Consider the following 15,856-nt stretch of genomic DNA (forward strand, 5'->3'; position numbering starts at 1 on the left):
CATCCCCTGTTACAGGCCTATGACATTCCCCATCACAGGCATCTGCCACAAGAATAAGGGAAACCTCTCAGAGTCCAAAACATGCCAGTGACAGATATTTTAAATAAAAACTTTCTATCTAGCAATTAACCAAAGAGAGACAAAAGACAATATTCTTAAATACTTTAAGCCTCTTGCAGTAAAGGAAGGATGTGAAGTCTATCCAGTATTTTATGCAATGAAGCCATGTGGGATTTGGATTTTGCTTTTTATTTAATAATTCTAAGTGTTCAATGGACTCAAAATTTATTAAGCTGGTTGCAAACAGTTAATACTCTTCACACTTACCCTGTATGGATAACATTTTTAGTTTTTTGTAGAGTTAGGATTTGGAACAAAGCACCTATGACTTACTTTTGCAAAACACCCAACCAAGCCTCCCTGTCCCTGCAACAAAGCGCCAAACAAAACCAAGCCTCCAAACCTCTAGATTTTACCTCCTCCTTATCATCATTAACAGCTCCATTCTTTCAACAAAGCTCAGAGTCATCTGCAACACCTCCCTTAACCTTTTGTCCCCTTGGATCACAAGCATTCATTCCTTCCTTTTTTAATTTGCGCTCTTTCAGATCTAGACCATGCTTGACTGATTTTTCATAAAACATAACCTTTTTCTGCTCTTTCCAAATCTCAGTATTTGCCTTACCAGTATAGCAGAAATGCCTGAGTTAAAAACAATCTCATGCTTTTGCCATTCTCTCCCTCCTTCTTTCAAATTTCTTTGGGCTTCTGCTTTGACACAAAAAGTTCAAGCTTCTTATCTCCACCTTTAAAGAAATGACAGACTTGCTAACATACCAGTTGCAATTTTATTCTGTCCTACTTCTCTCTCTGTATATTTCTCTGAATCCTCTTTGGCATCCGTTCTCCTCTGTTCCTTCTCACGCTTCGTTTTATATCATTTCATTGCCAGCCTTGCAGTTGGAACAGCTACATTTTTCCTGTCAGCAAAACAGTCTTCTCTCTCTCAAGTCTCTCTGTAATCACTTCTGCATCAGTTTCCATGCCGGTTGTATTCCCTTACAATCTATAAACTGTTATCTCCCAATATATCAAAATATTTGTCTGATTTAAGCTCATCAGGACAGAGACTATGGGCCATATTTAACCCTTGGAAAATTCAACTAAGTTGATGAAATTATACCAGGTATGAATCTGGCCTCATATTTTCAGCATTTGTAAATCCCCACATACAACTGTGAGTCAAACCAATCCTTTGGCAACTCTCCATTATCTCATTTCATTCGCCTGTCATATAGGGACATAAAACACTCATCTGAATGATGTGGCAGTTGTTATCCAGGGCTTTATTCTGATTCCCATGGCTTAGATTTGAAATATGCTTTTGATAGGATTCCCACTGGGGTGGTAAGGGTGTTAATCAATACTGGCAGCAATTCAGACCTCAGTGGACTTACCACATTTATCCTATCATTCCATCAAATTTTAATCAGGCTTTAATGGCTTTGCTAAATAAACTTTTCTCAACAGCCGAGTATAGATGCAATATCTGAGTAGTTGCCATTGCATTTATGCAGCCCTGCAAATGCCCTGAAAAAATGTTTTTTCATCAGCTACAGTTTGCTTTTGAAAACCTTATGTACATGAAATATTCTCCTCCTGTTACAGACCTTTCAATAGCACTGATGTATAATGGGCTGGTGAAGAGGGTCAGTTACTGCAGGGGAGGAAGGGTGGTATCCTAAGTTTCTCTCATTGCTTTTCACCCTCTAGTTTCCAGCTCCAGCGTGCACTAGTTCAGTGCTTTTCTACAAGCCCATAGAATTGTTCTTCTTCAGAAGATTTTTTTCCATTTTACTGCTGAGTAACCTTTTGGAGGGGTGGTCATTGAATTTTTTCTGTATTGTTTCTGGGCTTTTGTCTATTCTAAAGTCCACTTCTTTATTTGCCCTATAAGTCAGAGCACTTTTATGCCCTTATATTCTGAGAAGTGTACAGGATTTGCTACAGGTCTAAATGTTTTACTGCAGATGATTTAGATCTTATTTTAGATGGAGAATAGCATTGAAAATGGTGTGTCTATGTCTAACTTAGATCATATTCAGCAGTGACAGTTCCCACTGGTCACTATATGAAAGATGTAGTTTTTGCTATGCATTTATTGTTACTATTCTACCACACAAAGTAAATGGCAGAACTTTAGCAGGATAAATCTTCCAAAATTCAAGTTGCAACTTGGTATTTCCTGGAAGTATAACTCATGCTTCATACTATCATGTGGATTGCACTCAGGTTTATATTACTGGTACTGAATAAGGTCAACTGCCAATTTGTTCTTTAATCAACTGTTAACAGGGCTCCATACAAGTAGTAGTATCTAATTTCATTAAATATAATACCTAAAAACCTGAAATTACTTTAGTTCATATTAAATGCTACTGAGTGATCCTACACAAGAATCCAAGTGCCTCTTCAACCATTAAAATATGGGAAATCTTTTTATTATTAAAAAAAATGTTGCATGATGAAGCCCTTCCAAAGCTTATTTTAGGATGCAATAGCTACCCTCAAATCTGGACAGAACAGCAGGAGTAGCCTTGCAACCGGTGACCCTGTTTTCTTTACTTAGCTGCAGCAACAGGAAACGGATGTCCTGGAATAACCAGGTGTCGTTGCCCACTTTGGTGCACTGGAATATAGCTGTCACAGAACCACACTGCTGGAAGGGGCTTTGAGGGGCGATCAAATCATCTCCTCACCCTGCGTCATTCCTGACATGCTTTTCTTACCTGCATATAAAGACCATTAGGGTCAATATTTCTTATCATACCGACTCTATACCACATCTTAGATAAGATGCCTCTGTTGAGCATGGCACCTTGACTGGGACAGATTTCAAGTCCTCTTTGCAACTGCTTTTTATGCCCATGAAGACTAAATATCTCTCTTGCCCTTTTCTTTGGGCTTAACACAGGTTCAGTCCACAGATCTCATTTGCTTGGCAACTATTCTTTTTGATTTTGTTGTGGTCTCCGCCCACCTATTCCATACAGTTCCTGAAGTCTTAAGGTCATACAAGACACAGTACTCTGAGGCCTTGCCAATGTGAAGCAGGGAGGAAAAGTTACTTCACAGACCTTGCACGGGATACCCCTGTTTCTAGATTTCATTGTGGTATTTGCCATTTTCACAGCAACATGACACCCCTGACCTACTGCAACCTCTAGAGTAATTTATTCCAGCAGACTTCTTTCCAAACAGTTACTCTCTGTCCTCTACTCTATAGCTGATTATTCCAGCCTCAGTGGAGTATCGTGCCCTTGGCCTTACTTATTTCTAATTAGTTTTTAAAACTAATTAGTTACTAAATTATTTCTTAAATTTGTTGTGATGATTTTAAATTCTAGCTCTGTCCTGCTGTCTGCCTGTGTTCCTACTTGGCTTTGCACTGCCTGAGAATTTCCTAAGTTTAATTGTAGTCTCAGGATCCAGAAGGTTAATGAAAATATGGGGAAACACAGACTGCAGAACAACCCTACTTCATATATCTTTCCGTGCAAAGTCTGTTCTCTCCATACAGTATATAGCCAGTCCAGCATCCACCAACAGAAATTCCATGAAGACCATTATTTCTCTAGCTGCTCATAAGGATCTCATGTGAGAGAGTTTTAAAGCCTCACTAAAGTCAAGATTTATGATATCAACTGCTTCTCCCATACCCACAAAACCTGCGCACTGTTACAAAAGGAAACCAGGCTGTTTGACATAATTTGTTCTTGACAAATCTATGTTGGCTCATGCTTATCTTACTGTTATCTTTAAGGTGCTTATAAATACTTTTTTGATAATTTGTTCCAGAAATGTTACAGCAGTTGACATTAAGCTGACTGGCCTGTAATTTCTTGGCTTCCCTTTTCCCTTCTTTTTAAAGACATGGATGACATTGGCTCTGTTCGGATCTCCTGGTTTCTTACGTATTCTCCACAAGTTTGCAAAGATAAAGAGCACGCTGAAAGTGTCCACATTACCTATCAAATTCTTTTTGGCTTCAAATGCAAGACAGCTTGTAATAAATTCCTTGTTGCTCAGTAGGAAGAATATCTACAGTGATTAAAAATACCCAGCATTTCTAAATTAACTTCTCACAGCAGTATCAGAAATACTGTTTTCTACCTCCTTTTAGTGGGGTAAAACATTGCTTGACAACAAACGTTGGCTCTATAGCATCAGTGACAGCTTCTTAGTGTAATCTCAGATCACGTACATAAATGCTGCTTACAATTTCACTATTAAAGTAACACATTCATTCCAACACAGTTTCTAATTGTTCAATTTGTTTTTTGGTTCAGAGAAAAATATTGGTATCATCAGTCTCCAGTGCAGGTTTTCTTCTTTACAGAGTCATTTTTTAAAGCAAAATGCCACCTTTATCCTACCACAAAAGGAACATGCCTCCAATAAATAAAAGCGCACATCAATGCTGCATGTGAAAGCAAAAGGAGGAGTATTAGTTATAAGCTCTAATGTTGTTGCCTCTCTGGATGCAGATAAATAATAATGGGAACCATTAAACTTAGGAAAGGCCATCTGGCCTCTTTTCCCCAAAGCTGACTCTGTCTAGTGAGGCCATGTTAGATGGATATACAACATACACTTTACAACATTGTTTTGTAGAACTTTCTACAAGTCTTCATTTTTCTCTTTTCTCCCTTTCCCCCAAACTCACTAAATGTAGGTGTCTGCTGCAGCATCTAAACTCTAGTTGAAAAAAGGGTGAGCCTGATAGCAAAGCTGCTGTGAGAATAACTTCATAATGATTACTGCATCAAAGAGCAATATATCATAATATCTTCTCCTTCTAGTAACATTTTTTTTCCCACACATTTTTACACTTATCTTAGCCTCTGCTAGACAGATCTCAAGGGATTAAAATTTGGTGATGAATTCCAGGGTTTCATTTGCTGAACAGTCTGCTGGAGTTAGTGCTCTGAGGCAGTTAAGCATATTTTTATAGAAACTTTAGAAAATATTTTCTTTGGAAAAACAAAATATATTTTACAGCATTTTTACCTACTATGCATGCCTGTAAATAAATCTAACTTTTTTTTACAAGTATTTTAATTTTCTGAAGTGAAAGGAAATATATTAGTCACAATTTTTTAGGTAGGAAGAGGAACATAACTATTGCAAATAGCAACAATGAAGAAAGCAAGACGACCCTGTGATTACCCTAGGTAAATGAATTCCTTCCTCCTACAGCTCAGAGACTCACAAAACTGGGCAAGACTGGAGCATCTTTCAAACCTAAACATCTGTCTCTTCAGGGTACAGTTGGGGAAAATGCTGCAAACCCTGAGGAGCTTGCTTTCCCACACTGATCCCTGGAGGGTGTACACTCCCTTCCTAATAGAGAAGGGTGAGAAAATACAGTGCAGTGGATACAGCTGATACATTATTTTAGTATCAGGCCTGCTACAGAACCTGCCACAATACCATGAGTTCTCATCTGGTTAATATTGCTGTGTCCTCGGTTCTTGCCTCACTGCACTATTGGTTAGCACACCTTGGACACTGAGCAGGAATAAAACACTGACAGTAGTCTGGTAGTCTGCAGCTGCAGAAAAATACTGAAAGAAGTTACAGTACTCTCGTGATAGTTTTTTGGTTCATTTTACATGATTCTACATAGCCAACCACAAACAAACATCCCCAAAATTCACCTTCTATACACATTCCTTTTCTGTGGTTTAAATCCATGCCTGTACTGAACGATGCATGAGGAGGATGAGCACAAACCACAGCCAGCAGATGCTCTCCAGATATCATTCTTTGTAACTGAACCCAAGAAACAGTAGCCTCCCCAAGCACACAAGCCACCTAGCCTCTAAATCACCCCATTCCTGTCTATGTGATGCTAAATCCAATTATTTTAGCCAAGAATGACCCTTTAGATGGAGCTGTGAAAACAGTAGATGAGATTTAACTCTTAATAGCTCCGTAAGTCTGTGAGGCATCTACTTAGAGAGCAGGCTAAGTGGGGGAGGGTGTGTCAGGGTGAAAGAACCAACCTCAGGGCAAAGGACTTTTATAGGAATTATTGCGATCATCTGACAGACAAGGCTGAGGGGAATGTTGTGGTGTCCAGCACAAACAGCGAGGGAGTGAAACTGGGATTCAGACTTGGGTTATATTACTGTATCACCCTCCAAACTGCTGCATGGTCTTGGGTGCAACATGGCACTCATCTCCATTTTCCCTCAGCAAAATGGGATTCCATTTATGTCATGTATGAAGGCTGCAAGATCAACAAGCAGTGGTTCAATACCCATGTGGTTTACTTACTCATGGCCATGCTCAGAGAACAGGCATCCCAAACCCACAGCAGTGGCAAACTTCTTGCTAAAAAGGTTTTGTGGTTTTTAGGGTTTTTTTGGGTTTTTTTCGATTATGCATGTTTCTTGGTTGTCTTTCTTGTCATATCTTCTCTAGTCTGTATAACAAGCCTGAACAAACATATCTGACTGCAACTATCCTATCTAATTACTAAGTACATCTTTCTATCAATGCGGATAGCTGCCCTTTCAACTCTTCCTGTTTATTATTTTCCTCATATGCTTGCAGAATAAGTGATTGTGAAGATCTCCATGACACAGGCAGGTAACGGAAACATAAAGACAGTATGTCCCATCCAAAGTCTGTGTGGCAAGTTGGTAACAGGAAATTGTACCTGGATCTCCTCAATTCCCAAACTGAAGTATTAGCCACTTTCTTTCCAAGCAGGGATTACTTCTATCTGGCAGCTGTTGGAGTAATACTGAAAGAGGAGCCTCTAGCCCCTGAGGAAATACTAAGCTGGAAGCTCACATCCTTTTTCAGAGAAATGTCTCCAAGTGTTACCAGAAATGAAGTCACATGTACCTTCTTTCTGGTCAAATGACCACTTCATTAACAGCAAATTTCAGGTATACTTTTGTGGGGTGATTAACTTACATGCCTCAAGTTTATGAGAAAAAAAGATAACTGAGTTTCATCTTATGGAAATAAGTTTTATATAATTGCAAAAGTAATGCAGGATTTCTGAGGAAAAATTTAGTGTCAAGTGTCTCCACCAATTTAGGATGTCTGATGGTGCACAATCGCTGTAATTAATTTCTGTCATCTTACAGAATTGGTTCTAATTAGCTGATGCTTTTCCACTAAGAAGCATCTTCATATTGCAAATGCATGCCAAATTTTTTACTCAAAAGCTCAAAGTTAACAGCCAGTATACAGGCTATTTTGTGGGGTGGGGAAGACATAATCTACCTGAGCTTTCTGTTTAATTCATACAAATAGCAGAAAGTAAGGCACTGGTCTGGGGACTTGGTCACATAACTGCAACCAAAATACAGCACTAAATAAGATGAAGGATGAGTGTAAGCTGCTGGCCTGGGATTCAGGGGAACTGATTTCATTTCTACTCTCTGCCATATACTTTGTGCACAATACCATGCAAATCACTTAACATCTTGGTGCTTTATTTCCTATCTGTAAAGCAAGGAAGTAAAGGCTATTAAGGTTTTAGGGTTTAGGGGTCAAAGAGAGTTTTACTTGGAGTTTATGATTTGTGGCACAACTCGTACTGGCTTGAAAGCTGATATCCCACCAATGCTGTGAGGAGGGTGATGGCAAATGTCTTCCATGAGAAGTCTTTCTTCTGGAATACCCTCACATGGTTCATCACAGAGTCTCACTTTGAAATTGTAAGATTGACCCATTTTTCCAGGCTTTTGGAGAAGGGCAGGTTGGAGGGATGTGCTGGTTAATTTTTGCAGGTTGCTGTGTGTGTGGAAATATTTCTTCTGGTGAAAAATGGATTTTTCCCCCCTCTCTGTAAAAACACTTTGCACTGTAACAAGCGATTCCTTTAAATAATAAGAAAGGTAGACTATCTTAAAAGCCCTTCCAAATCTCACCACATAAGAACTGTTATATTCACCAAAGACCTTTCATTAGGATTGCTAAAGATAAACCCTCTCTGCTTCTTGTATCTTCACAAAAGCTTTTAAAAGTGTAGACTTATATCTCCAGGAAACAATTATTATTAATGAAGCAGTTGGATTTCTTTATAAATAGGTTACTTTGCAGCCATTTGCTCTGCTAATTATTAACAGAAATGTTGATGATATATCTACAGTGCTTTGGGATGCTGAATATTATCTAAAGTCCTTTTAAAAAGCATTTTAGAAGAATAAATCATATCTGAAGTGTGAATTGAAACTGTAAAATAATATACATGGAAACCAGCAGCAGAAATGATTAGCTCACATTTCCTCCCAGCAGTTTTGCCTACAAATATATCTGATGCCATGTGAGTATTGCTTCACAGTAACATCATAATTTTGCTGATGTCAGTTTCTATTAAAGTATCCTAATAAGTAGTAACTATTCTGATAAATAAATGCACGTGAAGAATAATTGGAATATAGATATCATACTAGAGCAATTCAGAGAAAGGTAATTATCTTTCATGAATTATTTCAGTATTTGGTTTTATTCTCTTCTATGAAATTCTGCACACGCACGCACACACACAGGCACACGCACATAGCAGAGTTTCAGGCCCAGGCAAGTCTTCCTGGGGCACTGCTGAAAAATTACAGACCAGGGAAGCCCCAGCTACTCAAATCAGCAGCAGTCTGTCTGCTGCAGATGGACAGAGAGATGAGCCAGAAAGGCAAGGGGTGTGATTTTTAAAACCTACCCAGTTTCTAAGAAGAACTTGATGATATCAAACTCTTCAGAAAAATAACTTGATTTTGAGAGGTCAGCAAATTCTCACCAAAAACTGTGGTGCTCGTGTGTTTCTGACAACATAGCAGCTATATCTGTCACGTGTCTTGACAAAGCAAAATAAAAAATATTTGGGAGAGTTGGTGAAGAGGACAACAAGAAATGTTAGTGAAAAAATACTATGGAATAATCAAAAGTAAAAAGAAGGGAGAAACAATGTCTAGAAATATCTAAGATAATGGCTCTGATGTGCTTTCAGGGTGGTATCCTCTGTTCCAGATGCTCTTCTCTTGTGGCTACTTCTTTTCTCAACCTGCTGTCAAACAAGTACTCCCTGTATGACTTTCTCTCCTTCTCTCTGATTTAAGCCTTCTTTCTAAAGTGTTGGCTGTTTTTTCCGTCCTGCTTATTCATTCTGCTCTCTTAGCAGTTTCTTCTTCCTGCTACCAAAGCATCCTTGAATCACCATCATCTAGATTTTCATGCAAGTGTTTTCACAGCTCCTTGTTGAACACCTCTCCTTTGCACTTGGGATACCCTTTCAAACAAGTTCACAAACCCGTAGTCCCCCAAACCCCAGCCCTGGCCTTGCCTACAACCCCAGCTTTACCATTCTGCAATATGCCAATGGCAAGGCAGTGGGCTAGTAAGGGCTGACGTTTACTTTTTAAGACGAATTTGAAATACTTGACAATTAAATTATTCACACAGGGTCTTATGTCAGTGGGCCTCCGGAGCATTTCCAGGGGTTCTGTTAACAAAGAGACTATTTTTGTATAAGTTTAGCCTAGGGGGGTCATCCTTTCCTTCTACTTTTCTAGGAAAAATTAAATACAATTGTGCCTACATGTTATTCATGCTTTCTGTAGCCCTTCTTTAATGTTTATTAGTGACCTTTGGGGGTTAATTAATGCCCAGACATTTCACCCATGAACTGTTTTCTAATTCAATTTGTTAAATGCAAGTAACCATAAATAATTATAAATCAATTACTGTCTATTCTACACTTCACCAACCAAAAAAATCATAACAAAGTATTTTTGAAGGTGATTGAGAAAAATGAACTGCATCCATAAGGCTAGACATTTGTGCTTCAATTTATCTTTTCCTTCCCAAAACTGCCATTTGAAATACATTTTGCTAAATATGGGAGCTACTTTTGTAGAAGAAATCAATTATATTCTTAAGTTTAAATCTTCTTTTTTCCCAGCCATGCTCTAATGCATCACTGTACCTCAGAAATGTACCCTGGGGAAAAAGCTTCTATTCTTCACTAAAAATCCATGAATAACATTATGAAGAAATTCATTTATGATAAATGATTTAAAATCTTAACCTAGAACGGTGTCTTATTCAAATGTCATCAGAAAATGGCACCTCACCCGCAGAAAGGAGTCAAGGGATCCATTCTCCATGTATTCAACTACAATCATTACTGGTCTGCCTGCAAAACAGCAAAGAAACACATTAGGATCATAGACATATTATGGGGCTTTTATAATTCCAGCTGTTATGCATAGATTATTCACAGTAGTTAAATATGTTACATGTTTTCAAAATCCTCATTTCTATCACAACCACAATTCCCTGTGTTATTCTCTAAGAATTATTTTCTGTCTTTCTTTTTGGGGGGTTGGGGGCAAGTGGTACTGGATTAGCTGAAGATGCATCGTTTGCTCCAGAGTATTCTCCCCTTAAAATGGATCAAAGAAGAGCCTGCTATTTCCAAATAGCAACACTTGCTGTGTAACATTTTGGAATATATTTGAGTTAAGACCAAAAAAAAAAAAAAAAGTCATAAGCCATGTCTAAGAAATTACAAACTCAGTGCCATAATTTTCCTCTCAAAGAAAAATATCTCAATGGCATACAGATAGACAGATAGAAGGGGATGTCACAAAAAAAGCTCTCCTAGACTGGGTGTGTGTATTGGGTGTGTATAACCCAGCAAGACTCTGAATTCATATGTTTGTACATACATAACAGATACACAATGTTACTCAAATCAAAGTTTTGCTCAACTAGCACAGCTTTCCAGTATGGTTCCAGGGTGGGATCATATCCAAATTGAAGTAGAATAACGTTACATTTATTTCTTAAAAGAATATCCAAATCTGAAGATAAACTCTTAAACTGGGTACTTAACTAAATACCATTTCACTGTTGATACCCAGGACTAAACTACCACTCTAAAACAGCTTAACAGGAGAAGCCCAGTTAGCATGCTAATCAGGCTACACAGCAAGAAGTTTTTTAGAATTGTTAATATTACAAAGGAGCCATTCTAATATATGCAAAACTAATGTAATGAATAAGTATGTTAGTAAGATTGGGAAGGAAGTAAAAAGTCTTAAAATGGCAAACTTTTCTTTCCCTGAGAATGCCTGTCTCTTTTGGGGTTTGTGCAAAACTGGGGGTGTGCCAAGTGGTGACACCACAAGTCCACCCATTTCATCACTTTCTCAATACAACACTAGGTGTTGCCATATTTTTCAAATCCAAAGGAAGTGTCTTTCATGACTTTTTTCCTCTGCCTCTCAAACTATGTTTCTGTTTCATTTGGACAAGGGGATGAGAAACAGTGTTCAGGGTGAGAAAGTGTAGAAGGGTATTATGACTGTTCCAGCACAATTGTCCATTTCTGCACATGCTAACTTTCTGTTCAGTTTGGTTAACAGTGTAAGTATTTATTAAACTGTCCACAATATACAATAAGCCACAGCCAGGTATTTCTCCTGAGCTGTTACAGCTAACCTTGAATTTAAAAAAGTGAACGAGCCATTTCTCTGTTCATCCTAGCATGTCGACTTGGAGTTCCAGGTACCCCAGTGATGCTCATTCATGTAGCTTAGCCTAGTCTTTCTTGAGTTCCTCACAATAGTCTCTCATTTCTTGTAATAAAATTTGGGGTTCATTCTGTATTGACCCTCAAGTTTAGGTTGTCAATGGATAAAACAGTGCTTCATAATGCTGGCACAGTAGTACGTTTTTTCTGTGTGAAAATTATCAGATGCCTTATTAGCCTTTCTGAAGTGTGAAGAATTACCAGCTGCTTTTTTTTTTAATTGAGTGTTTGGTCGCGGCTGCAGATGTGCATCTGCCACCAAAGCAATTTATGTTCATCTGCATCCATTGGTTATACCCTGGTTTTGCATTATAAGCTTAAACGATACATCACTTTTAAGCTGCCAAAGATCACAGCATTTTAAAAATTAATGTTTTCTTTACTTCAGCTTGCTAATGATGACTAGTAGTATAGCCTACTCTCTTTAGTTTCAAGCACATGAATGACCTAGATTCCCTTACCTTTACCATTTGCTTACTGTCAAGGGGCTGACATGTCCATGTGAAAAGAATATTCTATAATCTAGAGAAGTAAACAAACAGCAGCCTTTTGCTAGAGGGTCTTGCTATTTGCAGAACTCTCTCAAGCAAGTAGTAATTTCTAAATTGTTGCACGCAACAGCATCTTGCAATAAATACGGTTGTAAAGCTGGCTTTCAGATGGTATATTTGGTCAGGCATAAGTTACCCAGAAATTCCTCTTTCTGGCTAAATCAACAACTAAAACTTCTTTATGGAAGATCTGCATTTGAAGGGAATGACAAATGGAGCTACTGAGCTTCAAAACAGTGCCCCTAGTTTCCCGTTAGTAAACTTTTGGTGCCCTATGCTTTCCAGAAGCTATTTTGTAAGGTTCTCTAAAGGTTCATAGGCTCTTGTTACATCTTTTATGCTCCTTAGATTAATATCCTTCAACACAGATTTTTTTCCACACTTATTTTGTAAAAGCAATTTTTAATGCTTCTACATTCTCTCACAAAATATTCCCCCCTCCAAAAAACTCCCAACAAACTGTACTTCATTTTGCTCAGACCAACAGTATGATCTTCTAGGCTAAAGTAACTATGAAATGTATCTATATGCATTTATCTGTGGATTTAAAAAAGACATTTCAGTATTTTTCACTGGATAATATTTATGAGTTTTTAAACTGCTCGATGTGTTCCTTTAATCACTTTAAATGATATGCCTTAACACAAAACCAGCTCTTCCACATGATAGCACAGGAATAGCATGATCTGGTAAATACACCAAAATAAGTAGCATTTGTCTTCAAACAGGTCACTGTATATTGGAAGATCAGCATATCATTAAGTATTTAGGAATTCTGGTGAACAATAAATTTAATCACTTAGGCTGATAGCTTCCCACAGACTCGGTCTGTATTGCTCGCCATCCTACCTAAATCTCAAATGAAGTTGATGCAAGATTGTGTCAAGCCACCACAAAAATGAACCCAGCTCCATCACTTGATTATCTTACGCAAAAATCTTGAATCTGGATCCTAACACTAACTTCTGAAATAATCTTCTTTTAGTGTGCCAGCACTTGATAAAAGCCATCCTATTTTGGCTGCAAGTTTAAAGTATCACTGAAGATATTTATGTATTCCAAGCTGGACTGTGACATGCAATACAGTGAGACTTATGGTCAGCATCCTATTTGTCTTTGGAGTACCTGTAGTTCAAAAATGTCTCAGCTATTGTTTTGGTTGCTTGAAGATATAGTAAAAAACTCTGCTACACAGCAGATTCCAGTGGGTATGTTTATCATCAAAGTGGTAACATACAGGTTCTATTCCCAGCAAACAATTGTTTTTCCAATAATTTTATAGGTTTGCAAATTTCATACAAGGATTTCTAAACATTTCAAAATGTAAGTACACCAAGCGTCAGGAAACATAAGGTAGGACACATCTTGATTTCAAAGGTGTGGTAGAGAAAACAGGTTCAGAAAATCAAGTGGCTCTCTCCATCTAGTCAGTATAGTATACCCAACCGGGCTGTGTTTGGGTACCGATAGACAACATTTTTTCTTCCCTAGATCAATACCCTGTAGAGGCACTTGAGTGATTCCTTCATGCATTCGTGTTACATAAACAGACTCTCCAGTTCACAAGTGGTTGAAGGAATGGGACTAGCGGTTGGCTCTGGAGAAGCTGGCTGAGATGTGAGGATGAACAGCTGACGCTGGCACATCCAAGGGCAGAATCCAACATTGGGCAGCTCAGACCAGAGACCGAGTCACCAGTCCCAAGGGCATGCAGTAGGACAGACTGGACAGCATTCTGCAATCTTCAAAGGGTCAGAGGGTGGCAGCCAATGCAGGGCTCGTGTAGAACAAAGTTCTTGCTAAGACAAAAGGCTATGGATGACATTAGTTGATGTTAGTTTCATTTTAGCTGCAAAGAGCAGATGTTATCCTTTACACCATGCTACGGTTTGAGTCCAGAAAAGATTAAGGTCTGTGCTGAGCCCTGTACAAACACAGAATACTGCTTTTGCTTTGAAGAGGATTACAAAACTGACTTTGAAAAATAATACTGGGAGATTTCTAAACTAGCGTAATATTTGCCTCTAGACAAAAAAAAAAGAAAAAAGACTATTACTTAGATTATGAAAATCCATGTTGCTCTCATGGTACTAAGAAAGATGAATTTGTCATCCCCCAAACAAGGACAGGAATGAATAAATGGGGGGGGGGGGGGCAGAGAAGTCTCTGAGACGGAGAAGTGATCTTTGATTATTTTATCATGGGGTAGGCTAATGCAATTCCGGAAGGTATTGAATTATTTTCCTATATTTATGACTGCTTACACATATAAAACATGGACATCTTTACTTGAAGAAACAGGTTTAAGGACAAACAGCAGTGGGAGGCAATACCGATGGGAGTCAGAAAAGCACTCAGGGCTCAGAAGGACGGCACAGGCTGCAGAACAGGCACAGCCGTGCCAGCACTGCCTGAGCCTGCTACATGAGCATCTGTGAGAGCTTGCACGTAGCCCCAGGGAACTCTGTATGGGCAAGAAAGCATGCACCAAAAGGCTCTCCTGTGACAGATGATGAGTCCCCTCTGCAGCATGGGTGCACCTCACCAGATAAGTGGAAACCCAAACTCTAGTTTAAAGGCTTGACAAATTCAGGCCAGGGTTTTCACACAGATACAGGCATAGGCACTAGAGAAGTATCTGAAGAAGAACCAGGTTAATATTACAGTCAAGATCCACATAAGAAAAGGCATGGAAAAACAACAATGAAAAAGGTGTCAGCTTGGGCTGAGGACTTGGAATAAAAGACAGAGGTCAAGAGCATCCAGGAGCTAAAACCTGCAAGTGCTGCTGGAGGAGAACACACAGCTTCATGTCTGAATTGGGGAAGGACAAAATATAAAAAGGTTTGAAGATGGATTCAATGATCAAATCAGTCAAACATATCATTCTTGCAGCAGTTTCAGATACCTAGCAGTGCTGGAGTAGAGAGTACTGCAAGAAAACAGACTTTTGAAGTAGAGGAATTATATAGTGTTCTGAGGCATTAGATTTTAATCCCAAATACAGATTTTACACACTATGTATACCACATTTAGCATTTGCAGCCCCTTAGTGTAAGAAATTTATCATGTTATTACATAGTTAAGATAACAATATGAAATTATAATCGTATTTATACATGACATATATTGATACCATAGCTACATTTACTGTTTTCATACTTTCTGTGGAACTATAAGTATTCCCACCCCAGACCATGTGTGGGATATTGGCTAAAGAAGCTTCCCCTCCTTGCACATGGAGTAACTCTGGCTCTGGCAGATCAATTTCAGATTCTCACCATCTCAGAAAGCCAGACTGAACATGCCAGAGCAGTACCAGTGCTTGGTATGATGCAGGAAAAGGATATGAATTTCATTACTCAGAACTTAGATGAATCTGAAAAAGGTGTGGGGGTTATTCATTGTTTTGATGCAACTGCTACCTTGTGACAAGAGGCTGACTGGTGTTGACAAAGTGGGTTTTCTTCCCTAAGAAAGTTCTTCACTGGAATTCTCCCACCCAGCTGTACTGCAATGCCACTCAAATAAAACCAGCATAAATGACAAACAATCTGTACTGATGTCATGCCACCTCAGAATATATTACAATTGTGTATTTTCCATTGATCAATCTGCTTGACTTTTTTTTTTTAATAAGCAGAAATGCAAAGAAGAAAAAAGACAGCCATACATTGCAGAATAATGT

At 38.5% G+C, this 15,856-nt stretch overlaps 1 protein-coding gene across 5 annotated transcripts in view; it reads right to left on the minus strand.

Moving 5' to 3' along the window:
- Positions 1 to 15,856, minus strand: part of EPHA6 (EPH receptor A6) — a 529,864-nt gene that overhangs the window by 67,025 nt on the left and 446,983 nt on the right. For all 5 annotated transcript variants that reach the window (XM_069785494.1, XM_069785492.1, XM_069785496.1 and 2 more), the window contains one exon: positions 10,155 to 10,216. In XM_069785494.1, coding sequence (XP_069641595.1) covers positions 10,155 to 10,216 — 62 coding nt within the window. The remainder of the gene's footprint in view (positions 1 to 10,154; positions 10,217 to 15,856) is intronic.

Source organism: Haliaeetus albicilla, chromosome 6 (genome assembly GCF_947461875.1).
Source record: "Haliaeetus albicilla chromosome 6, bHalAlb1.1, whole genome shotgun sequence".
Classification (NCBI taxonomy): domain Eukaryota; kingdom Metazoa; phylum Chordata; class Aves; order Accipitriformes; family Accipitridae; genus Haliaeetus; species Haliaeetus albicilla.